The sequence below is a fragment of the Clupea harengus genome, chromosome 7, assembly GCF_900700415.2.
Source record: "Clupea harengus chromosome 7, Ch_v2.0.2, whole genome shotgun sequence".
Classification (NCBI taxonomy): Eukaryota; Metazoa; Chordata; class Actinopteri; order Clupeiformes; family Clupeidae; genus Clupea; species Clupea harengus.
The window spans coordinates 6,470,182-6,493,009 of NC_045158.1; the positions used below are offsets into that span (position 1 = coordinate 6,470,182).

Sequence of the window (22,828 nt, forward strand, 5' to 3'; positions counted from 1 at the left end):
CCGAACACGCACATCTGTCATCGCAATAAGCGTAAAGGAGTGTGAAGATGTTAATCGTAAATTTGATAGTTTTTTCACTTTCATGGAAAGCAAAAGCTGACAGACAGCTAACTCACATCATAACATCATATTGTCCCCGTATCGCAGCAGCTGACTGTAGGACAGATTCGTTCCATTCGTCATGCAACGTGTTCAACTGGGACAGAAGCCAGAAATCAGTGGCTCCTTCAGCCTTGGCCTATTTGATTTGAGAAGACAGGTGAAAGAAAATACAAGAGCATTTGATTCTTTTTTTTATTGGTCACATACAGAATGGAAAATGAAATAAAAAAGGTAAAGATACACAAGGTGAACAGAAATAAGAACGGAAAGCTTATCTTCACTTGTCTCACTTAGCAGACGCAACAGGCTTACAAAAAACACACAGCACACACACGGGATGAGCACTGGGCATCACAAGGTCTACTATATTAAGAGCAAAAGAACTAAATCCCAATGCCCTGAATATTTTGGTCACAACAGGGTCCAATTATCACTCTGATTCCAAAAGAACACTGCACCCACTCACTTGAATCATTCTAGAATGTTTACTGCTACGTGAGGTCCTGTAATTGTTTAGAACTTCAACATTTCAACTTGAATGCCAGTGAACAATCTCAAAGAGATAACTCACCGACAGACCCGGTCACTCTTATTGCATGACAGTGCAACTTTGCGACATAACACAGTTACACCCGTCAGTAAAACAATATAAAGAAAAAAAGCGCTCACTGACTGTAAATAATGAGAGATGCATTATTTGGAATGTGTCTTGGGTTATTTCATTCACACCCAATCCAACCAGGGATAATAATTTTCTTCAAACACAAAATACTTTTCAAAAACCCACACTTATATGGGAACAATGGTTTTTATCTTCATTTTAACAACACCTTTAGCATTTACACTAAAAAGTGTAGCCAGGCAATGCCATAATGGATGGTGCGTGATGAGAGGCGTGTACGATCTGTAAGCATGCTCAAATACAGATGAATTTGAAAAAAACAGGAAATACAGTTTAAGGCTTTTATCAGGATAAATGATTTTTTTTAAGCACTTATTCACGGCCAGTGCTGCATCTCAAGGTATGATCAAACAAAGTCTCCATTCTGTTTTTCACATTCCAGCACTTGAACACACAATGTGACAATTCTGAATATTTCGAAATGGCATAAGTCTTTGATTTTTTTTATGCTTTACAAATAAAAGCAGCACAACATTTTAAGTAATTACAACTGCAATTGTTTGTGTCATTTTCAGTTCCTTCTATCTGACTCCCCACTGGTGAATAAATCACTGAAAACAACATTCATTATAGAAAAACATCTGATTTTGGTTAAGCTTTTCTTCCAGTCACTGTGCAGGCATTATATCCTCCTCACAGCTTGCTAGTCCATAGCTTAAATTGACAAAAGGTGGCAGGTGGAAGGTGGGTGGCTGGCCAGCTACGATGACAGTGGGGTATGGTTGAAAATATTGTACTGGTGAGAGGAATGGACAACAGTTTGTTGTGCAAGAAAAAAAGAGAGCGAACATACATTCCACACAGCCATTTTATAAAAAGCACATTCATGTTAGTGGATGCTTTGGAATGCCTGGTAAAATGACTGGCTCATAAAGTTAGGTTAGCCTCCATGAAAGACATTCAATTTATATATTATGATTGTTTTCTTTGTTAATATTTAATTATCATGTATACTTATGTTCCCTTCCAAAAAAATAAATAAGAAAATAGAAGTCTGTGGTCCATGAGGTCCAGATAAGAAGGAAGGGAAGACAGAAATCAAATGTTGAGTTGACGTAATTCAGGAAATACCTCACCTGCTCACTTACACATAATAATAATAATAATAATAATAATAATAATAATAATAGTGAATGGGTCGGGTGGTAGAAACAGTGCAGGCCCAAAGTGGATATGTGGGCCAACGATCACAAAAACAAGGACATGATGGGAAGAAGTCTTAGAAGGTGGCTATTCGGTGCAGTCCTTCCATTCAGTCACTCATTCATACATTCATCCATTCATCCATCCATCCACTCATTCATTCATTCAATGCGCAATATCAATATGCATCCACACCGTCCACGCCACCCAAACAGTATTTACAATGAAGCAATAGAAAACTAGCACTCATATTTGCAAGAAGAAACTAAATCAACACAAAAGCTCCAAACACAGCATGGTGGAATTACCCCTCTCCTTTTCTCTTTTCTTAACCTCAAAACTACAACCCCAACATCAAATGTTTCGCAGTGTCAGACACAGACTGTAAGCTACGATGCCAGGTTCAGCGCATAATGTGTGTGTGTGTGTGTGTGTGTGTGTGTGTGTTTAACCTGTGACACATCGTCATGACACAGCGTAGTCACTCTCGAAGACCGAAAGGCCAACACCCAGCCTGGCATTCATAATCCCAGGAGTGTGATGAAGTTATTTACAGTCTGTCGCCAAATGGGACGTGGCGTGACCCGTCGTGTGTAGTCAACCAGCATTTCAAATTCACATTTGCACTGAAGATGTGTGAAGTATGCTCTTTCCAAGCCATTCAATCATTCCTTCTTTTTTTGATTGTCTCGAACTGAACCCTCATTTTCCTCGCAGGCATTGAGCCTGTGCCCACCTCCTTCCTGCAGTCTGTCCCCAGAGGAGTTGGCAGTATCCGGTACTCAAGAAGGCTAAGAGGTGTGTGGGGGGTGAGAACAGTGGGCACTGGCTCCCTCTCCCCACCACCAGAGGGAGTCCACACGCCTGGAAAGAGCGGCTGCCCGCAGGGTGCGGCGGCCGGAGAGGGGATCAGAAGAGGGCCTTGGATCCTTGGTTCTCAAACTCAGACCAGGCGTCGCTCAGTTCCATAAAGATCATTTTAGCGTATTCTTCAAAGGGCAGACCCGTAGCCTTAAAAACCAAAAAAAAGTAAAAACACAAGATGTCAGAATATCATCACGCAGAATGTTTTTGAAGACTAAGCTAAGCAATGAATTACAGAGCAATAACGCCTCCTCAGCAGAAGCTGTGCGTTTGTCATTATGAGGTCACGGCTTTCACCTTGTCAGGATGCACCACGAGCACAGCTTTCCTGTAAACCTTCTTGACCTGATTGGGGGTCACCAGGTCGGCCATGCCGACGGGCTTCCAGCGGGTCTCTCCCTCCCACAGCACGGTGTGCATGGTGGAGAGCAGGGCCCGGATGTTCCGCTCCTTCCCCTCGATCCACTCAAGGATCTAAGCATTTTAGAGGAACACAGGGGGGGGGGGGGGGGGGTCAGACGTGCCTATGACTACACCTGATCACCCAACACCAGCAGCATTCCAGAACAGCTTTCCAAATCTAATTTTTTTAATCACTAAATAGACATTTTGGAGAAAAGGCTGAAGGATTTAGGTAATAGGGTGCTGAACCTGGACTTTCATAGGGTCCATGTCTTTGCCCATCTCCTGTTTCCTCAACTCTGCGATGGTTCGGGGCCCTTTCCTGTCCGGCTTGTAGGCAAAGCCCTGAGTGGACAGCAGGTCCTCAAAGTCATCCTGCTTCACTTTAGGCTTTGGGCCTGAGAGAAAAGAAGACGGAGATCAATAAAATAACATGTTTAGTTTCCTCTTTGTTGTAACGATCGGAGACAAAATGTAAGTACGATATTAAGATAAAACAATATGGTTAATTTTATTTAAATTTAAATTTTAATGATAAAACAAATAATAATAATAAACTTTATTTGTATAGCACCTTGTGTAGCTCAAAGTGCTTTACATTTGGAGCATTTAAGACAAGAATAGATGAAAAATGATAACAGAAATAAGTGCAAAAAACTGAAAGAAACAGAAAAAACAGAACAAAATACAGAAATAAAAAAATACAAGCAGACAAAAGAGTAGAAGAATAACAAGAATGAGAACAAATTTGTTACAAAAAAACGGAAAAAGTACAAGCCTATAGGATTAAATTCAGCAGCAGAGAAGAAGAAAAGAAAGCATAAAGTGCTTGACATAGTAGTTAGCTTAGAACCACAAGTTCACACGCAAGTTCTTACCAAAGCCTGGACCTCTGATGCCCCTCTCCTCCCGGCCACCGATGACGCTGAAGTTGACGTTGTAGTTCGGCCTGCTGGCCTGGGAGGCAGCTTTTGGTGGCTGGGCCTTGGGAACGGAACCAGGGGGCATCCATCCTTTACCTGGACCTGCCTGAGTGCCACCAGCCTGTCGCTGCGTACCTCCACTTTTAGGGGCAGCAGAGGGCCCAGACTTCATGCAGAACCCAGAACCAGAGAAACCCCCACTGGAGGAACCTGTCAATATGAACAGCAAGGGGATTAAGTAACATCTGGTGGAGACATTGTGAGGGGGAAGAGGTCTTTCTGGTGACGGGATAACTAACACAGCCTTACCTGGTAATGTGGATCCCAGGTTTCCAAGATCAGCAAAGGGATCAAAGCTTTGTGACTTGGTCTTGGAGAAGGAGGACACGCCTGGTGCTGGAAGTTTGTATAAAAAAAAAATGTTAAAAAAAAGGGAAATTACTGTTAAATATGTGTGTGTGTGTGTGTGTGTGTGTGTGTGTGTGCCTTCGTGCATGTACTACAGCAATGTATGTCAACTTAGGAATCAAAGAGGCAGACATAGTTCTGCGTATCAACATGCTGCTCTTAGAGGAATCTGTTCCTTCACCAAACTGGGTTCCCCTGGGGGCGGTGTTATTTACCAGTAAAGGCAGGTTTGCTGGACATAGTGTTCATGCTGGCTGCTGTGCTGGTTCCACCTTTCGCCCAGCTGTCCCATCCACCCAACAGGTCTGGCTGGCTAGCAGAGGAGGTCATTTTGGGAGGCTCGCTGGCCAACTTATCTGAGAAAAGAAATGAAAACAGACAGACATTACAATTTTGCTTCAGCAGACAGGTGGTCATGACTTTACAAATGAGACTCGGAGACTAATAACAAACTGTCTGAAGGACAGGCTGAAGGACACATGTATTACGAGAGGACTTACTGAGGTCAAAGAGGCTAGAGTTGGAGGCTGGGGGTGGGTTGGAGCTGCTGGAGGCGAAGGTGGTGTCGGCGCCCTCGGAGCCAAGCAGGTCACCAAACAGGTCTGGCTCAGACTGCCTGTGTGCGGAGGTGTCTGATCCCATTCCGAACGGGTCGAAAAAGTCATTCACTGCGAAACAAAAAGCACATCCTGAAGCCAACCGCCTGCATTCCTTAAGGGAAATCGTCATCATGGGTAGCGTTGGTTAGAAGAGAATTTTACTCTACAGGCCAGACATAAACCCCAGCCCAGCTCAAACACTTCTTTGTTGATCTTACTTTTGGGAGGCTGGGATGCAGCCGAGTTGTTGCCGGGAGCGTGGCCAAAGAACAGGTCCTGTCCCGCTTGGTCTCCAATCAGGTCATCGGTGCTGTCTTGTCGTGCGCTTGTCGCGATAGGGGCAAAGAGGTCATTCAGGAGGTCACTGTTGCTGGAGGCGGCCTTCATGCCACCGTCAGCGCTGGTCTGCGGAGGAGCCGAGGGGCAGGGAGTGTCGGTGTTCAGGCCCAGCAGATCCACCATGTCGCTGGGCTGGGTCTCAGGGTCCTGGGTGGGAGACTGGAAGTCCGGGTCGAACAGCGCCTCACTGGGATCGCGGGACATCGCTTCGGCCGGAGGGCCCGAGTACGAGTAGGATTCATCCTCTGAGGCATCGCTCAGATTTTCCTGGTCATCCATGTGGCCGGACAAGCTGTCCGATGCATCGTGCTGACCACCAACATCTGAACACAACAAAATGGGCATCAGAGGGGACCCTAGCAAAGCTTCTTTGAGCTATTCAGGTTTTATTACTTCATGGTTTTCATTTAGTATGTCACTACATAAACAGATAACTATGCAAATACTAAATTAAAACCAACACGATCAATTACAAGGCAAGTATCCCGCCACAACACATTTTGAAAACTGTTAAAAGAAGTAAATGTAAAAATGGCTGCCCACCATGCCAGTCGAGAGTCTGGAAGAAGTTATTGGCATTGGTGTCCGTGCTCTGCGGGGACTCTGGCTCCGTGCTGGGGTCGTCGGGCGTCTGCTCCGCCTGAGGCGACTCCGCATCGTAGAAGGCCGTGGAGCCTGGTTGTCTGGGGAGCTCAGGCTTGCCTAGGTGGGTAAGAGGTAGAACAAAGCAATCAATCAAAGGGGGGTAAAACAAACTAACAAAATAGATTCACCCCATAGGTAGCGTTGCGTGAGTGCTGAATTAACACAGAAAGCTGAAAAATGCCCATGATCAACAGCAAATGTGCAGTGAGATGGCAGCCTCGATCAACAATTTAGCTTTTCACAGGTGCACACACAGACACAGACATAAGACTATACATCATTACGTACCAAACTTAGAGAGAATCTCCTGCTGCTCATCTCGGCTGGAGAAGAGAATCTTGGGATTGAGGCCTTTGGTGGCAAATGTTTCCCATGGTGGTGATTTGTTGCTGGGGCGATCCTGAGGCTCCATCTCGATATTTAGGTTGACCTGGAAGAGGTCGGGATACTTTTCCTGGATGTCACAGGCATCCAGATCATACCTGAGTGCGAGACAGAGAACATGCGTATAGATAACATCATCCTTTGGTCTTCCATAAGAACATAAAAAGTTTTACACGGTTCTGACAACACTGCCTGCTACCAGACATGGCAAAGTGTGTCATCCACAGGTAAAAGACGTGTCCCGTTTAAAGATCCACTTTGCCTGACGCAGTCTAAAATCAAAGGAAAACACAAAACCCTACACTTTTAGGCAATCATCATACTTACTTTGCAAACTTGACTGTTGTGGCATTTCTGGGGACAAAACCTGTGTGGAACTGGATCTGGAACATCTTCATAGAGGCCATCTAAAATCACATTTGACAAAATCAGACCAGAGAAAATGAGGGCACGGCTTAAAGCCTTATGGTATTACAGGCTAATGGCAGAGTTTTTCCCTGGTTGTCAGTGGGTACCTTGGCTTGAAGTCGGCCACCCAGTGTGGAGCGGGCGTGATAGATGGCAATGAGCACGTCCCCCTGCACTGTGACGTTCAGAGGAATCTCAGCAAGGCCATCCTCTGATTTAAAGTCCCTGCAAGTAAGGAATACAATTAGTTCACAGATTATTGGGGATCCCTTAGGTATCATTCATTTAGAGATGCAGGCAAAAGGTTGTTGATATTTGAGCTCAAGAGACAATTCAATTATACCCCTCCTTCGGTGATCCTGAAGCAACGTGTTGATTGGCTGGAAATGTTTATGACTCGGTCTGAATCACAGACTGTCCCTTTTAAGTCTTTACACAGACAGCCTTTAAAAGGGTAAAATATACAGCACTTCCTATTTGGGCATGAGTCCTTCAGTATGAATGTTTACTTCCCCAGTGATTTTAGCCGACATGTCTAGATCACTGGGGGCATTCTTATTCCCGTGTTTGTGCTTTTCAAGAATGCTGGCACCATTCCCCCTCCACATCAGCTCTAAGAATACCCACCAGGCTAAATCCATACCAAAACAGAAGCTGTTGTTCAGATAACAAGACAACACCCTCATAAAAGACTCATCACATTACAAGCCCAGAGCCATCATGTGGGGCACTGACAGCTTTAAGAGTTACTCAGCGTTACCAGGCTGATGGCTACAGCACAAACGCCACGTCATTGTGCACTTTGTACTGGCAGCACTTTATAGCACATTATAAACAAGCAGACCCATCATCGTCATGCCATTTGACAAACTGCATGAAAGTGAACTCGAGGCCCTTTTCCCCAAAGACTAGCAATGGAGAGGACCCCCTGTGTGTTGCAACAAATGCTCCTCTTACTTCATCCGGTCGTACTCCTGGGAGGTGGTGGCCACGCGCTCGTCTCCCACGTACACCTCGCAGAAGGGCCTGCAGCCGTGGCGCTGCTTGTTGAAGAGGGGCACGGGCGTCATGGTGATGGAGTGGATGAGGAGGGGTTTGCTGTGGGGGATGATGGGCTCCTCGGCCATCATGTCACACATGTACTCGATGTACCTGCACATGACACACACACACACACACACACACACACACACACACACACACACACACACACACACACACACACACACACACACACACACACACACACACACACACACACACACACATTACGCAATACATGAGTCACCACAGGCTTACATGAGTCACCTGAGGCAAACTGGGCCAGCTCTCTGAGCAAGCAAACATCAATGAGTGCTGATGAGTGAAATTATCAGCTTGTATATTTCCTCTATTCCTCACTATAGATACCTTGGACCAAAGCTATGTGACGCTGCTCAGTCATCCAGGCTCAATCCCCATTAACACTGATTTATTAGCACAGCTCAGCCACGCACTGCTAGTGTTCAGTTCACCTGCCTTGCCAACTGGGTGACACGTAGGGGATAAGGAGGTAAAACACTATGGCACAGATTTGTTCAAGACTTCCAGATTAAGTTAACCTGATCAGTGAACTGGCCGCCTGACCTGGGTGCACACCAACTGCAACTCCTCTATTTACCTTCTCAGAAACTGACACATAATTATATAAAAGAAGTTTGCAAATCCATACATTTTTATTTTCGTAACTTCATATACTTTTTTACATCTGTTTTATTACAACCCTGCAACAATGTTTACTCGACTTCTGCAGCAAAGTAGGTGGCTTATTGGACTACACTAAAGCCGAGCTGAACCTCATCCTTATGATTAGGACAGGAGTAAGCTTCAAGACAACCTAAACTTTAGAAGCGTGGAGTGTTTGAGAGAGAGTGAGAGAGAGTGAGAGAGAGAGAGAGAGAAAGAAAGAGAGAGAGACATTTTTTTTTTTTATTCGGTCACAGACTTGAAAATTGTGATCCTTCATTACCCTAAATCTTAACAAGTCTTAGTAAGGAGGTATCTTACTGATAAACAAAACATTATTACAACGTCGCCAGGTGTACAACATCTGACATGTACAACATGCCACCATTCCCGTTGGAAAGGTGGAGTGTGAGAGAGAGAGAGAGAGAGAGAGACTCCCTCATTACCTCTTGTGTGAGGGGGCAATGCCCGGTGGGCATCGCTTCATGCTGAACATGTAGACGGCCGCCTCGGCCGTGGTGAAGAGGCGGCAGAAGCACAGGAATGAGCACACGGCCACCGCTGAGGCTGCACGCCCATCCTGCACATCACACACGGCACAAGAAGAGTGACGAGGAAAACAATCATCAGTTATCATATAATATCACATAATATAATATTATATCATTTAACTAGTTAATGTCAATGTACATGGGAAATGGTGATGTAGTTTGGAAAATCACAGATATTGAAAAGTCTATCAAGCAAGCTCTAGCACAAAGTGCTGTTAAAGTAGGCTATACGGGCGTAGTATTCCAAACAGCTTGAGCAAGCTGGTTAACAGAAAACACCACTTAAATGATATGATCAAACATATTTTGCGTTTCTTACTAGACAGTGCACGACGCAGATGTTCCTCTGGTCCTGCTTGAGCCACTGGTGCATGTTTTTGCAGATGCTGTAGAGGTTCCTCAGGTTGGGCGCACGCCTCGCCTGCCAGCCACACTCAGACACCTGCGCAGGGCACAGCAGGGCGGTTAAGACATCTGGAGTCACGGCACGGCAGGCGTTTTTTTTTACAAACCAAATATGCTCACTGAACCAAAATCCAGTGTCGTACATGTGCAGATGCCTCGCTAAACAGACATTCGGAGGAAAAGCAGACCGGCATACCCGGTTGTGGAATCTGGAGGGTCGGTAAGAACGCTTAGAGAGGTTGTAGACGGCGTAGTGACCCGGGTGGCGGGAGTCCAAGAACAAACGCACGTCCTCTATACTGTTCTTAATAGCAGATTCGACTCCTTCAGCTGGGAAAGACATCACTGTGCAGAGAGATACATAGCATAGAGAGTTATTAAAAAAAAGGAAAGAAAAAAAGAAAATGCCCAAATCTGAAATGAATACAGATTACATGGTCAACACACACAATGGTGTCATTTTTGCCATTCCATCATAACAAATATTGTTGTTTTAATAGATGACTGCACTGGTGATTACACTGCACTGACTGACATGTGGCTTTGGCGGTCTGCTTTCCAATTAAAAAGGTGACATACCTGCTATTCTGGAGGTGATGTAGGAAATATCAAGGTCTCCTTTTGCATAGCTGTTGAGGAAAGCAAAGACAGTGACAGTGAGTCATCCGACGTAACCAAGCCCTGAATATTATCATGCCCGTGCATCAAACCTTTTCCGGATCACTATCTATGCCAGTGCACACCAACACACACAATGTACACAACTGCCATTACAGTCCATCACACAAACACTCTATGGTCAATTTACAGAGGGATCTACGTAGACACGAGTCAGGACAAACTGTGTGCTTTTCAAACGGCTGATTTTAGTGCGCAAGGTCTCATCTAAAAAGAACTACTGCTACACGATTTGTGGGGTGTAAGCAGGAAAACAAGTGCAGACAAACGGAACAAAAAAACGAGACACACACACACACACACACACGCAGTGGCACAAATAAAAACACAAACAGAATGCACGTGGTATCCCATAATTACCTGGGGCTAGTGGGCGGAGAGATACGACCACAAGACGAGAGTCAGGAACAGAATGAACGACATCAACAAAAGAAACAGAACAAAAAAAATGCAGATTGACCAAAATACACAACTGATGAGTGGGAGATGAGTGGGAGCTTGGGGTATGGGCATAAATGGGAGATGAGATGAGGACAACAAGGGCTTAAAAACAACCATTTAAGTTTATCAGCCACATGATATTATCCCAGCCCCCTACCCCCACCCACCCAAAAAAAAGAAACAAGCACCAACAAGAAAAGAGCAATTCATAGAGGTGTTAAACTGAGTGGATGCACTATCTGGGCTCTCAGAAAACATGGGAAATTGCATGGGCTAGCAAGTTAGCTTTCCAATCCAGGAGGAAAGGAGCCGCCGGAGTTTCAAAACGCATCGATGAATACAAAACAAGGTTTTGCAAAATTCTGGAAAAGGGCCTTTTACATGGACGTGAACTGATCGACTGAATAATATGTAGTATGCAGTAGTCTACTGAAATAAATGAATGAATGAATGAATGAATGAATGAACGAACGAACGATACTCCACAAGTAGAAGCTGGTCAGTAAACAGAAGTTAGAACAGCAGGAGGACAGATAAGTCCATTGGGACGGGATTATCTGCCACTAGATCTCAGTTTTATGCTCCATTGACCTTCCTAGGCAAGGTGGTGTCTTGAGAACAGCACCATTCACTAGGTTAACCCTCAACCAACTCCACTAAACCAGACCTGGGCACAACCCTACATCGCCCAAAAAGTAGGAGTGGACAAAGGTGTGCCTAGGAGAGTACATTCTTTCTGGAATGACCCACACTAATGTACAGATGACCTATAAATAATGGAATGAGAGTACTACTCACTATTGAATACCTTACTTCCACCACATGCTTGTACAATATGGGCCACTGGAAACTTGGTGAATGTCCACTGGACTGACTCAGCCTTTGACCTCTGAACTGACTCACCCGGCCACAGACTGGATGACCTTTGACCAGTGAACTGACTCACCTGGCAACAGACTGGATGACCTTTGAGGAGGTGTCTTTGATATTGGTCAGGAAGCGCTCGGTCCCTCCTTTGAGGATGTCCAGAAAGCCGCTGCCTGATTGGTCAGGATCTGACCCATACATCCCTAAGAAGAGCACACACAAACCAAACATTTCTGTCAATAATGGAATATCAGTGTATATCAGTTTGTGTTTAAAACATTTTCTACACCCAGAATGATCATCTTATTTTGAAGCAATGTAGGTGTGAACACACCTGCAATAGAGAGTCAGGATGCACAGAAACACTCTGGCATATTGGCCAGCATTAGTTTTTCACCCTTTTCCAGAATTTCATCATTATTGTCTTGAAGCACTTTAATTTTTTTGACCACACAAACTGGAAACTGCATTATTAGTGACATACAATAGAGACTCAATTATCATCAGAGCCACAGTTTACTAGTTTTGTGTATGTAATAAAAACATATATCCTTAATGGACACTCAATTGTATATTTAATTCACATGACACCTCTAAGAACAGATATGGGCCAAAGCTATGATGACACTGGCAAGAAAAATCGACCCGCCGATTGAGAAAACACAGGCAGCACACCCAGAGGGGTATATGACTGCTTGTCATATATCCATGCTGCTAGTCTCACTGCCAACAAAAACTGTATTGCGTGATGGCAGAGCACAGTTGGACAAGCTACACCAGCTACAACAGGACGGCATGGACGGTGGCGGTCACTTTCCCGACTCCTCGCTCCTTATCGGAGCCGTGTCTCAGCAGATGGTGGGCTGCTCAAAGACCGCAATCCTCTTACAAGACGGCACGGAGCCCCTAGAGAAATTTAGGAAGAACCTTCCAGAAGAATCTAGTTTCTGCTATTTCTGCTGTTTCCACGACTTCTAAGCAAAAAAAAAAAACTATTTGCAAAAATAAAATAAATAAAAAATCTATCTGCAGAAAGAACGCAACTATTTGCAATGTTTTTTTTTACAATGTATTTACAATGGTTATGTTGGGTGCCACATTTGCTACATTTGAAGTCCAAACTGTATGCTGTGAAGTATGGATAATGAGGGTGTAGCCATCAGCCAGTGACTGGCCAGCAGAGAATAGAGAATAATCTAGAACCTGGTCTTATGATGTGATTATGTCCAGGCTGGGGTGCAGCCGGGTTTAGCCAACTACACAACTGCCAGTTTAAAATCAAACACACAAAATGCACAGTCAGTTTTTAAGCAACAGTCTAGAGCTCTAGACTCATAATAGGAATTACATGGCTACTCATACATAAGCAAAACAATGCACACACACACACACACACACACACACACACACACACACACACACACACACACACACACACACACACACAAACCACACAATGAATAACATTGGATTCAGTTCTCTTTCAACAATACTGTACTGTAATAATGTACTAGCCACATCACACACACAAAGACAGAAAGAGAAACAGTAGCGCAGCTCTCACCTGCATTGTGGATGTTGTTGATCTGCGCTGGAAGCTGGGCTCCATTGTTTCCGTAGCCTCCATTCTGCTCCAGGAGCTGCATGGATTCATAGCCATCGTAAGTGGGCTTCAGGCAGTAGTACAGACTCATCGAGACAAAGGTCAGGGACACCAACAACAACAACAACAACAACAACAACAACGACGACAACCACCCAAGACAGAAGCCAGAGCACCGGGACCCAGGCGCATCCACACACGGACACGCTGATGAGTGGCTAAGGATAACTGGAGCTGGTGCTTCTACCCGTGACCATTATCATCTCCCGGAGCCACGACTGCTGGTTTGAGCAGCACAGAGAGCCTTCGCCACGTCAGCCGACGCACAAACCTTCGCTACTACGGCCAGACCTGGCCTGGTCTCACTCTATCTCTCTTGCGCGCCCCTCTCTCTCTCTCTCTCTCTCTCTCTCTCTCCCTCCTTCTCTCTCTCGCGCTCGCTCTCTCTCTGTCTCTCTCTAGGGAGTGAGCTGCGTAATCCACAGGGAAACCCCAGCTTAACCCAGATCAGCTGGGGTTTAAAAATCTGCCCTCGCAGACACACGGCCGGCCAGGCAGGGGGGCGACCCCCACCCCCACCCCCTACCACCCCACTATAATCACTGCCTGCCGCACTCACTCATTCACCACACACGGGCCACTCGAGCTGAAACCACAACTCTGCTTCCACTACGATAAAACAAGACGCACAGTCATATCTACGCACAGACTGTAATGCAGCCACTGTTGTGACAAACTTCAACTCCAAGCCAAGCCAAGCTCAAACTAAACCAAAACAACACTAAACTGAACTGATAATCTACTGTTTACCAGCCAACAATAAAGGCAGGCAACAAAGCTGGTTCTGAGCCAGGAGCCACTAAATGCACAGCCCTAAGCCCCGCCATCAGTTTGTCAACATCAAACAGTTTCTTCTTCATTATCCCCAACATCCGGCGTGCAAGTGTTCTGTGTTTTCTTCTTTTTCCTCGTCTCCACTACTACATCGTTCCCTCTATCCCTCTTCCTCCACATATCTCCCTCCTTCCGTTGTGTGACATCACATGGCATTTGTTTGGGAGATAGAGATCAGAAGCTCCTTTGTTTGAGTGGTGGTGGAGAGGGGAAGGGAGAAGGAGGAGGAGGAGGAGGAGAAGAAGGGAAGCAGTCTTTCAGTGGCGCTTCAGAAGGATGCTTTCACTGTGAGGGGGGAACTAGTTCCTGTTTACATTCGAAGGACCGAGGGTGTTTACAGCCGAGGAGAACTGAAACATTTCTCACAATCTCTCTGTACTGATCTGACCCCGGAGTACGTCGCACAAGTACCCTGTAGATAAAATAAAACGACTCGGACATCAGGGTCCACTCCGCGTTAGACTAGAGCCAAGTCCTGCTGCTTTCCAGAATATACCACCACCACCACCACCACCACCACCAGTGATTTAGGAAGAAAAATCACAGGAGCATCCTGCCATTTCATGTTAAACAACCTACATTTGCTGGACTGCTCTTTGAAAGCATAAACGATGAGTGAGGCCAGCTCAAAAACATGGTAGTTCTTCTCCTCGCTGCACCCTGATTTTCCCAAACAAAGTCCTCACCCACTCTTCTCTAGGTTGTCAAACACACAGACGCCTGCACAGACTTTTTCTGAGGAGATAACGATAACGCCAGCTCTAATGGGGCCGTGTGGGGCTGACTCACCTCGGTGATGGGGGACTTGGGATTGACGTTCCTTGCAGCAGCTACCTCCTGCAGCTGGTTCACCAGCTCGCTGATGGACAAACGTTCCTCTGGGTTGATCTTCAGCATGGACCCTGCAAGACAACCAACAACGTCTTTAAGGGACTGTACAGGCTGTTCACACACAACAATAACAAACACCCACTCAAAGATCAATTTCTATAAAACAATCTCAAAGCGGCATATTTATATATTTTACAAACATAATCTACGCATATTCAACAAAGACTGAAGAGTACAGCATATTCTATTCTACTAAATTCTACATGAGGACAAAACATTCTTAGATTAAAACATTAATTCTGTTGCTTTGCATCTTGCATCTTGCATCGCCGTCTAGACAGGCTCCATTCATTTTTTTTTATTGGTTCTCGTTTGAATTTGCACTGCCTCTCGCCTGCCAATCAAAAAGTAATCAAAAGTAACTAAATATAATAAGTTGCATTACTTTGATGAAGTAATTAAAATAGTTAAATTACTTTTTACCGTTTTAACAGAGTGACCCTGTACTCTGTAACCTATTACATTTCAAAAGTAACCTTGGCAACCCTGGGTATAGGCCTGAACTCAACTCCGGAATGTGTTCTCCCCCCGTTCCAGAGGCAGACATACTCACGGATGAGCTCGTGAAAGACGGTGTACTTCACGTCATTCTGGGGGATGGAGTATTTCCCATTCACAATCTGCAGTTTTGCTCCCTCCTCAAATGGGTGTTGCTTGAAGCAGAGCAGGTAGAGGATGCATCCGAGGGCCTGTACAGACAGCAGGGGAAATGATCAAAACAAGGAAAGGGTTGAAGCTCCATGTCAGTACACAGCAGGTGTCACCTACCAGAGGGAAATCATTACATTGTAATTTCTTTTACAAGAAGTGTCAAGTGTTTTTCTAATTGTCAGCTATTCTCTGTGTAGTATCTCTCAACAATCATGTTTGGCTGGTGCTGTTGTAACCACAGGTAGCAATACAATACATATGATTTCACAACGTCGAATTTAGCTGAGACCAACACAATTCCTTTGCCCTCACCCAGATGTCCTGTTTGTCGTTGATGGGAAAGTTAGAGTACATATCAATCATCTCAGGCGTGCGGTAAGCAGGAGTAGTGTTCCTGGTGATCTGGAGGGGAGTGGGAGGGGAGGAAATCATATAAATTACATGCGTAATAGGCAAGTAACTTGTTTATACAAAAATTGCAAGCAAAGCAACAGACTCCTGAAGCGGAAGTAACCCATTTAATCTAATAAGCACGGTGGGAAACAGGCAATGGCCAAGAGGAAATGTAAAATTAAATATGAACACATTTCTATGACAACTACATACAAAACGACAGGACTGTGAGGTCACCGGTACGCTCATGAGGGAATGACACAAACCAGAGGGTCCTGATTCAATTAATCATTTTATAACCGGGAAACAACCTGCTAAATGCAATTCTTCTTAACTATTTCAGGAACAGCAGCAACGACAGGTCAATACAGGTTCACTTGAAAGAGATGTAAAAAAAATGCAGATGTAAAAAAAAAAAATATGTAGTCTACAATTCTTTGAGCTGTTTTTTTGTTTTTTGTTTTTTTAAACCTCTTACAAACCAGGCACCTAACGAACACGGCTGAGGATATTTTCCACACAGAACTGAGTGATTACCAGTAACAACTAACAATGGCAGGGTGATCAAAAGGCCTTCAGCTGAAGCCCTGCACACATCGGACCAACATCTGGATATATATCTATTTGGATAGATCACATGATGCATGAAAACCAAGACGCACACAAACACGATCATGGAAACCGTGACATGTGTCTCACCTCGTCCTCTACCATGGACCTCTTCTGAGCGGACCAGCTGTAGTCGGGGTAGTGGGCTATTGTGGTGGAGCTCCCAAAGTCACACAGCTTAATGGTCCCTTGTTGGCTGATGAGCAGGTTCTCAATCTGGGGGCACGGACACACAACAGAGCACCATCATGATGAGATGTTAAAGATGAGGACATCGTGCATCGGTAACATATGTGAACGACAACATGACCCCATCAGTTACACACGTGAATGAGAACAGTGTACAGCAGTAGTTTCTGTGAAACAGCATCAGCCGCGAGGGGGCCAGCATCCCACCCATCACCCATCAGTAACAAATGCTTACAGTATGTGTAAACACTTGGCAATGATGGCAGCAAAGGCACACGTTTGTGTGAGAGGGGGCGTCACCTTGAGGTCGCGGTGGATGACGGGAGGTTTCTGCTTGTGCATGTGCTGCACGGCCCGGCAGGACTGGTAGAAGATCTTCAGGACCGTGTCACATGATATGGAGCCCTTCTGCTCCACCCGCTTGACGAAGTCCACCAGCTGACCTGCAAGAAAATCGGAGGGAAGGAGGGTGGGGGTGGGACAGAGGAAGCAGACGTTTGAGACCGGATGTGTGCAAGAGAAGGCTGCTGACTCCAGGGCGGGAATGCTTACAATCTGCATACTAGGCATTCTACTGTTGAGAAAGTTTATGAGTTGCCACTCAGAACTGTGGAAATTTCACATTCTCAGAGGTGGTGCAGACAGGAAATGGATGGTGTCGAGACATAACACTGCTTCCTTGAACATTCTATAGGTGTATAAATATGAAATATAAAACCGTTTCACAGCACGTCAATGCAAACTACTGTACTGAAATCTGAGGACTGAAATCGTAACACAAAAGAGTAGATTATATATAACAAGGCAACGTAGAGTACATCAGCCAATCACAATGATTCGACCATACCTTCTTAACATTTACACTAACCTCAGTGTTTGTTCTACAATACAGCAAACAACAAATTGCCGCTAGTGAACGAAACTCTTACTACTCATATAGTGTTTGTCAAAGTTTGGCATTGTATAGTGTTTATCAAAACATGGCACGATTGGAATGGAATTGTGTAGTCTCATTAATAATGGCATATAGGAGCTATTTACCCAATTTCAAACAAATCATCCATACATTGTCGCTACAACAAGTTTCATCATGTTTTCCTCTGTTCCTTCATTGTTTGGTCCATCTTCAATTGTAATGATAATATATGCCGCTTTCCTGCATGTGCACGGGAGGTCTGTGCTTCACATCCTTTTAGTCTACAGCCAACAATAACAAAATATAGTTCCTTAAATGTTCCGTATGGATCTTTCCTATTTAGTGTTGTTTAAATAACCTAGTAAATAACCTTGGTTTATTATCAGGATTACTGTCTGTAAATCTCTCCAGTGTCTTTGTAGTGCAATTCATGATGCTGACAGAAAGATCACATCTCAGCAACTTTTTGATGACATGAAACTTGGTACATGGACTCAGGACCCCTTCCTGAGGACCCCTTCCTGAGGTGGTGCTGCCCCATTTGACTACTGGGGAGGGCTGTGATAATCAAAAACGTGTGGGTTTTTTTTTATTATTTGTTTTGTTTTGATTTTTTTGCCTATGACAAGGCAAAATCAAAAAGGTTTTTAAAAAGGCCCCTCTGTTTGAAATAAAAGAACCAACCCACATGAAATATGCCAAAACGTTCCAAATGCAATGAACAATATTCGTTTTTCTTTAAAACATATGTGATCAATTTGTGATCAAAACATTGCCATACAAAACAATATAAATATAAATGAATATTGGATAAGTCAGTCTTTACAGGGTTAAATTACACTTATATATAGATGTATATTATTCTTTTTTTTAAATATATTTTTCAATCCTGTTTTTATTTTTCTAGCTTCGTTTAATTCTTGCCCATTCGCTCACTTAATGTGGCAGTCATATTACACACTGCTATGCGACATCTAGTTTTGTCTATGGGTTCAAACATGACTAAACTGCATTAAAAGTATACACCTCACTGATTTGGCAGCAGGAGTCATGGGGACTCCAATGGGAGACTAAGTGTGTATTATGTCCTATGTGTGGGAACATGGAGATCTTTATGGATGTCTGTGTCAGTTCTGGCCACAAAACTGGAGCATTGGGAACACTACAATAAGTGGGGGTGAGGATACTGTACCTTTACACAGTTCAGTTAAGATAAGGAACTCTGCTTGACCCGTGTCAGACTCCTCTTTCCCTATAGACGCAGCTGAAGAGAACTGCACCACGTTGGGGTGGCCAGACAGCTTTTTCTGATGGGGAATAGAAACTGAAGTTTTAGTTCAGGCATAGATGAGAAAGTGATATTTCTGCATTACTGCAATACTACATTCCGTACATCTAAGGTACAGTTAACCTGATGTGTTTCTGTAACTTCCAAATATAATATTTATATCATGACGCAGAAATAACATTCATACCATGAAGCAGACTTCTTGGATGATTTCTTTGTTTTTCTCCTCCTCATGGGACAGAAGCCGCTAGAGAGAAATATTTAACACCACTGAGAAAAAGTCCAACAGTATAGCCACTAGTAGTTGTGTAGTATGCAAGCAAATCCCATTATCAGACTTGCACGGCACCGCCTGTGCAACATCTACGGTCTGATAAGCAATTCTGATAACCGGTAAGTAGTGTCAAACATGGATGATTAAGATTGACAGGCAGTAGGTTGAAAATATTATCACGTACCTTGAGAGCATAGTCTTTGCCGCTACCTAAATCCTGTGCTTCATACACAAAGGCAAAGCCCCCTAAAAGAGCAAAAGAGGAGAATTGGAGATCTTCATGACAATCTTCATTAACATCAATAATCTAAATGTTTTTAACCTTCACATTTGAAATTTAATGAAATAGAGACAGAACCAAAAATGTAACATGTTTTACAGTTTTGGAAACAATGAAAAGAGCAACTGGCTGCATTCCAGGAAGAGGTCATTTTGGGTTTCTTTTCTCCAAAAATTAGTCAACTAGTGGTTTAGTGAGTCAGCATAACCTTGCAAATCGCTCCAGCACTCAGTGAAATAATCCTATATTCCTACAAACCCTCTAAATGCCACAGCACAAAATAAGTTATGGTATGCAGTGTGGCCAATGAAAGCTTAGCAAACAAAGCAAGTTCTAGTTCAATCCATCCACTGAATATACAATCATTGGACCAATCAATATGTAAAGTCCTATCAGGCTTCCAAACTTGAACTGTAGCTACAGGTTAAGGAGTGGAACCAGTATGTGAACAGTTTTAAGATACTGAAAGCATGTTAGCCTGAAAACAAATAGAACAAAAAAAACAGCCTGTCAGGTGGCTTCAATGTCTTGGTCACCATGGAAACTAGTAAATCAATGGCTAGTGCCCTTCTGTGCCCTGGTCTCCTGGAATGAATAGGCCTTTAAAGTTTCACGTTTCGCAGCTGTAAATGGACTCTCTACATGCTGAATAACAACTTCTAGACAGGTTGAAAGAGAGCAGAGGGAAACACCAAAGAAGCATCGAGTCAGCAAAGCTCTATTCATACAACAGAGCTTCATTTAAATTAATTTAGCCAAGTGATTTCACCGCCAACATGTCTTATCAAGTATTTTATTTCCCCAAAAAAATCTACCATGTGTAGAAGCACTGCACTAGTATTTCCTGACCAGCTGTGAGAAAAAAATTGAGACATTCACATGAAGCTGACCACTGCCCAAGGCATTCAGTGTGCTCAAACAAACCCAGCATACAAAACTGCTGAGCTTCTGCCTAAGTATCACTTAGGAAGTGTTTCATTTCTTTCCCACAAACCTGGGTACGTGGTTTGCTCTTCATCTATGCGCATCAGGCAAAGGAATTATGGATTTAAGCAGATGCTTATGACAAATCTACCCAATCAAACCACTTGCAGACATAGGAGCTAACATAACCATCAAGCCATCTCCATACAGGCGCTGTGACAGCCAAAAAACACCAGTTATGCAATGTTTCGTCACACAGGGTGTTAAGTTACACAAGTAGTTAGCATGTATTAACTCATGAGTTCAAGAAAAATGTTTATTGTACGTGTCAAGATTAAGCATCCGTGTACTAAACGTTGACAGTCTTAAGCAACATTATCGTACCAGGCATGACATTTATGGGAGGGATAATGTAACATGATCAGAAAAAAGAAAAGTACATGACAGGTGAATGCACTCACCTAGCTAGAGAACGAGATAGCTTGACTATGTGCTTTAGCGGCAACATAATGTTAGAAAAGACCAACTTACCTTGCCTAGCTAGCTAATTCTTCCTTGATGCTAAGCAGGGCTGCATTATCATCACTTAACGTTAGCTCGACTAACCGCGGGTATTAGCTAAATGAAGTTGAACGCCTTGCCTACGGTTCAACAGCAGAGCTGACAGCACCGAATACATCATGTATAAAGACCAAAATCGTCGAACGACTCTGCAAGCGCCTGGCAAATTAGGTTTGGAGCTGGAATGTTTGTCAACTAAATTAGCTTTCTAGCTAAGGGCTAACAAGTTTCATAGCTTACTTGCTAGGTGACACTGCTAACTGACACGTTCAACGAATGGAAGTTGCTAGCTTGTAGCTCATAGCAATGCATTGCTAACCCACTCAACTGCTAGCTAGTTGACTGACACAACATAATTAAATAGCATGCAAGGTTAAGCACACGTTTACCTTCTGCAATGACTCTTTTAATTCTAAGTTTCATGTCACCAAGCTCCACAATCTGCCCAACAAAGTCATTCTGGTCCCGACTCGCAGCTCCTCCCGAACCGGGCCCAGCGAGGAAATCAATTGCGGACTGGAAGAGGGACATTTTGTCCGGCGTCCCTCCGTCGAACACCTTGTGCTATCCAAACGTACCAGGGCAATGTTTGCGAAATATAATGCTTTCTGAAACTAATAACGATACCCTTCTTGGTTGAACACCAAATGACTAGTTGAATGTGTATGATCCTGAATTTAGAAAGACATTCTCTTCCTGTTGGTTTAAGACGACTATATTTTCACTGTATTTCCGTAAGGTCCTGACGTAGGAGTGATGTCATGCACGTTACTTCCACTTGAGTGCAGTAGGTACCTGAGGTGTGTAAGACTGTGCTTTACTTCCAAATCTATGAGTTGTTATTGTTATATCTACACATGGATGTAAACATTTACCCTTAATGGTTCTTCTGCAACAACTACCTAAGCAGGTAGCTTTCTTCTTTGGGGTAATGCGTTTAGAATAAGTCTACCATCTTCTATGGTTTACTCAGAACACTGAAAGCTCCTTAATTTGTTGTACCAAGAATGGAAATTCAGCAATGGTCAAGCGACATACTAAAGAGAAATTCTACTCTGTACTCGTTCGGGAGTGGAAAGTGTGACAGGCATTACAGCGTTTAGTGTGTAACTTCTGAGTGTCATTGTAACTATTTTCATAGAAAGTCATCAGAATCTGGCAACGTCTTATCACTTCATCACATAACACCCTTCACAAGAGAGCACCTATTGTTTACTTTGATATTGAAAGTTACAAATGTAACACTCACGGTAGCCTTTAGTTGATATTGAAGAACAGAATTGTGTGAGGCGGTCAGAAAACTCAGCAATGAATGGTCAAATTACATTTTTATCCACAAGAGGTCAGCAGTGAACTTCTTTGAGAAGATCCCACACATCCTTGTCTTGAACAACCACTCATTTGACCATTTTTAGCAATAACATTTATTTTTTTAGAAATCATAGAAAAAAAAATAAAGCACAAATATACAGTTGGTATAATTTAAATGCATAGAACTACATGAAAAGTAAGATTAAAATATGATTAATAGGTTTAACAGGAGGGTGTTTTCTGGTTAAAGTAAGCCAAGGGAATGGGAGCAAGATAGGGATTTTACAGTGGTCTTCTAGAATCAACAGTATAGAGAAGGTATACATTCATCGTGTTTGACCTTTCAGGGAGACTGGCTTTCAGACTGGGAGAGGGAGAGTGGCGCTCCACCTAGGGAGCTTCTTTTGACAAGATGACAGACAGCTCAGAAGCATGGTCAGCAATGACTACTGAGGTGAAACTTTTCCTAATCATTGTC

The 22,828-nt window shown here is 43.7% G+C and overlaps 1 protein-coding gene across 3 annotated transcripts; it reads right to left on the reverse strand.

The window, feature by feature from the left end:
- Positions 1 to 280: 280 nt before the first annotated feature.
- Positions 281 to 22,327, reverse strand: gak (cyclin G associated kinase). Of its 3 annotated transcripts, none has more exons than XM_031570301.2 (29): positions 21,429 to 22,327; positions 19,459 to 19,520; positions 19,188 to 19,247; positions 18,905 to 19,019; positions 17,097 to 17,239; positions 16,698 to 16,823; positions 15,918 to 16,007; positions 15,508 to 15,643; positions 14,853 to 14,965; positions 13,131 to 13,206; positions 11,646 to 11,769; positions 10,619 to 10,624; positions 10,160 to 10,209; positions 9,777 to 9,925; positions 9,495 to 9,617; positions 9,071 to 9,204; positions 7,857 to 8,051; positions 7,007 to 7,124; positions 6,819 to 6,898; positions 6,396 to 6,589; positions 6,006 to 6,164; positions 5,342 to 5,785; positions 5,025 to 5,192; positions 4,740 to 4,880; positions 4,426 to 4,512; positions 4,072 to 4,326; positions 3,443 to 3,591; positions 3,089 to 3,265; positions 281 to 2,938 (listed from the first exon to the last, which is right to left on the reverse strand). In XM_031570301.2, the coding sequence occupies exons 1-29, from the start codon at positions 21,568 to 21,570 to the stop codon at positions 2,837 to 2,839; spliced, it is 3,918 nt and encodes a 1,305-aa protein (XP_031426161.1). In that variant the 5' UTR covers positions 21,571 to 22,327; the 3' UTR covers positions 281 to 2,836. The 3 variants fall into 3 exon arrangements, with proteins under 3 accessions (XP_031426161.1, XP_031426162.1, XP_012671426.1); XM_031570302.1 differs by lacking the exon at positions 21,429 to 22,327 and adding an exon at positions 21,010 to 21,411; XM_012815972.3 differs by lacking the exon at positions 10,619 to 10,624.
- Positions 22,328 to 22,828: the final 501 nt, after the last annotated feature.

Excerpts from the sequence above, each read along its gene's own strand:
- gak (XM_031570301.2), bottom strand. The coding sequence starts at position 21,570 with ATGTCCCTCTTCCAGTCCGCAATTGATTTCCTCGCTGGGCCCGGTTCG. Across the intron at positions 16,008-16,697 it reads GGTCCATGGTAGAGGACGAG|ATCACCAGGAACACTACTCC; the intron begins GTGAGACACATG and ends ACTCCCCTCCAG. Across the intron at positions 6,165-6,395 it reads GGAGATTCTCTCTAAGTTTG|GCAAGCCTGAGCTCCCCAGA; the intron begins GTACGTAATGAT and ends TTACCCACCTAG.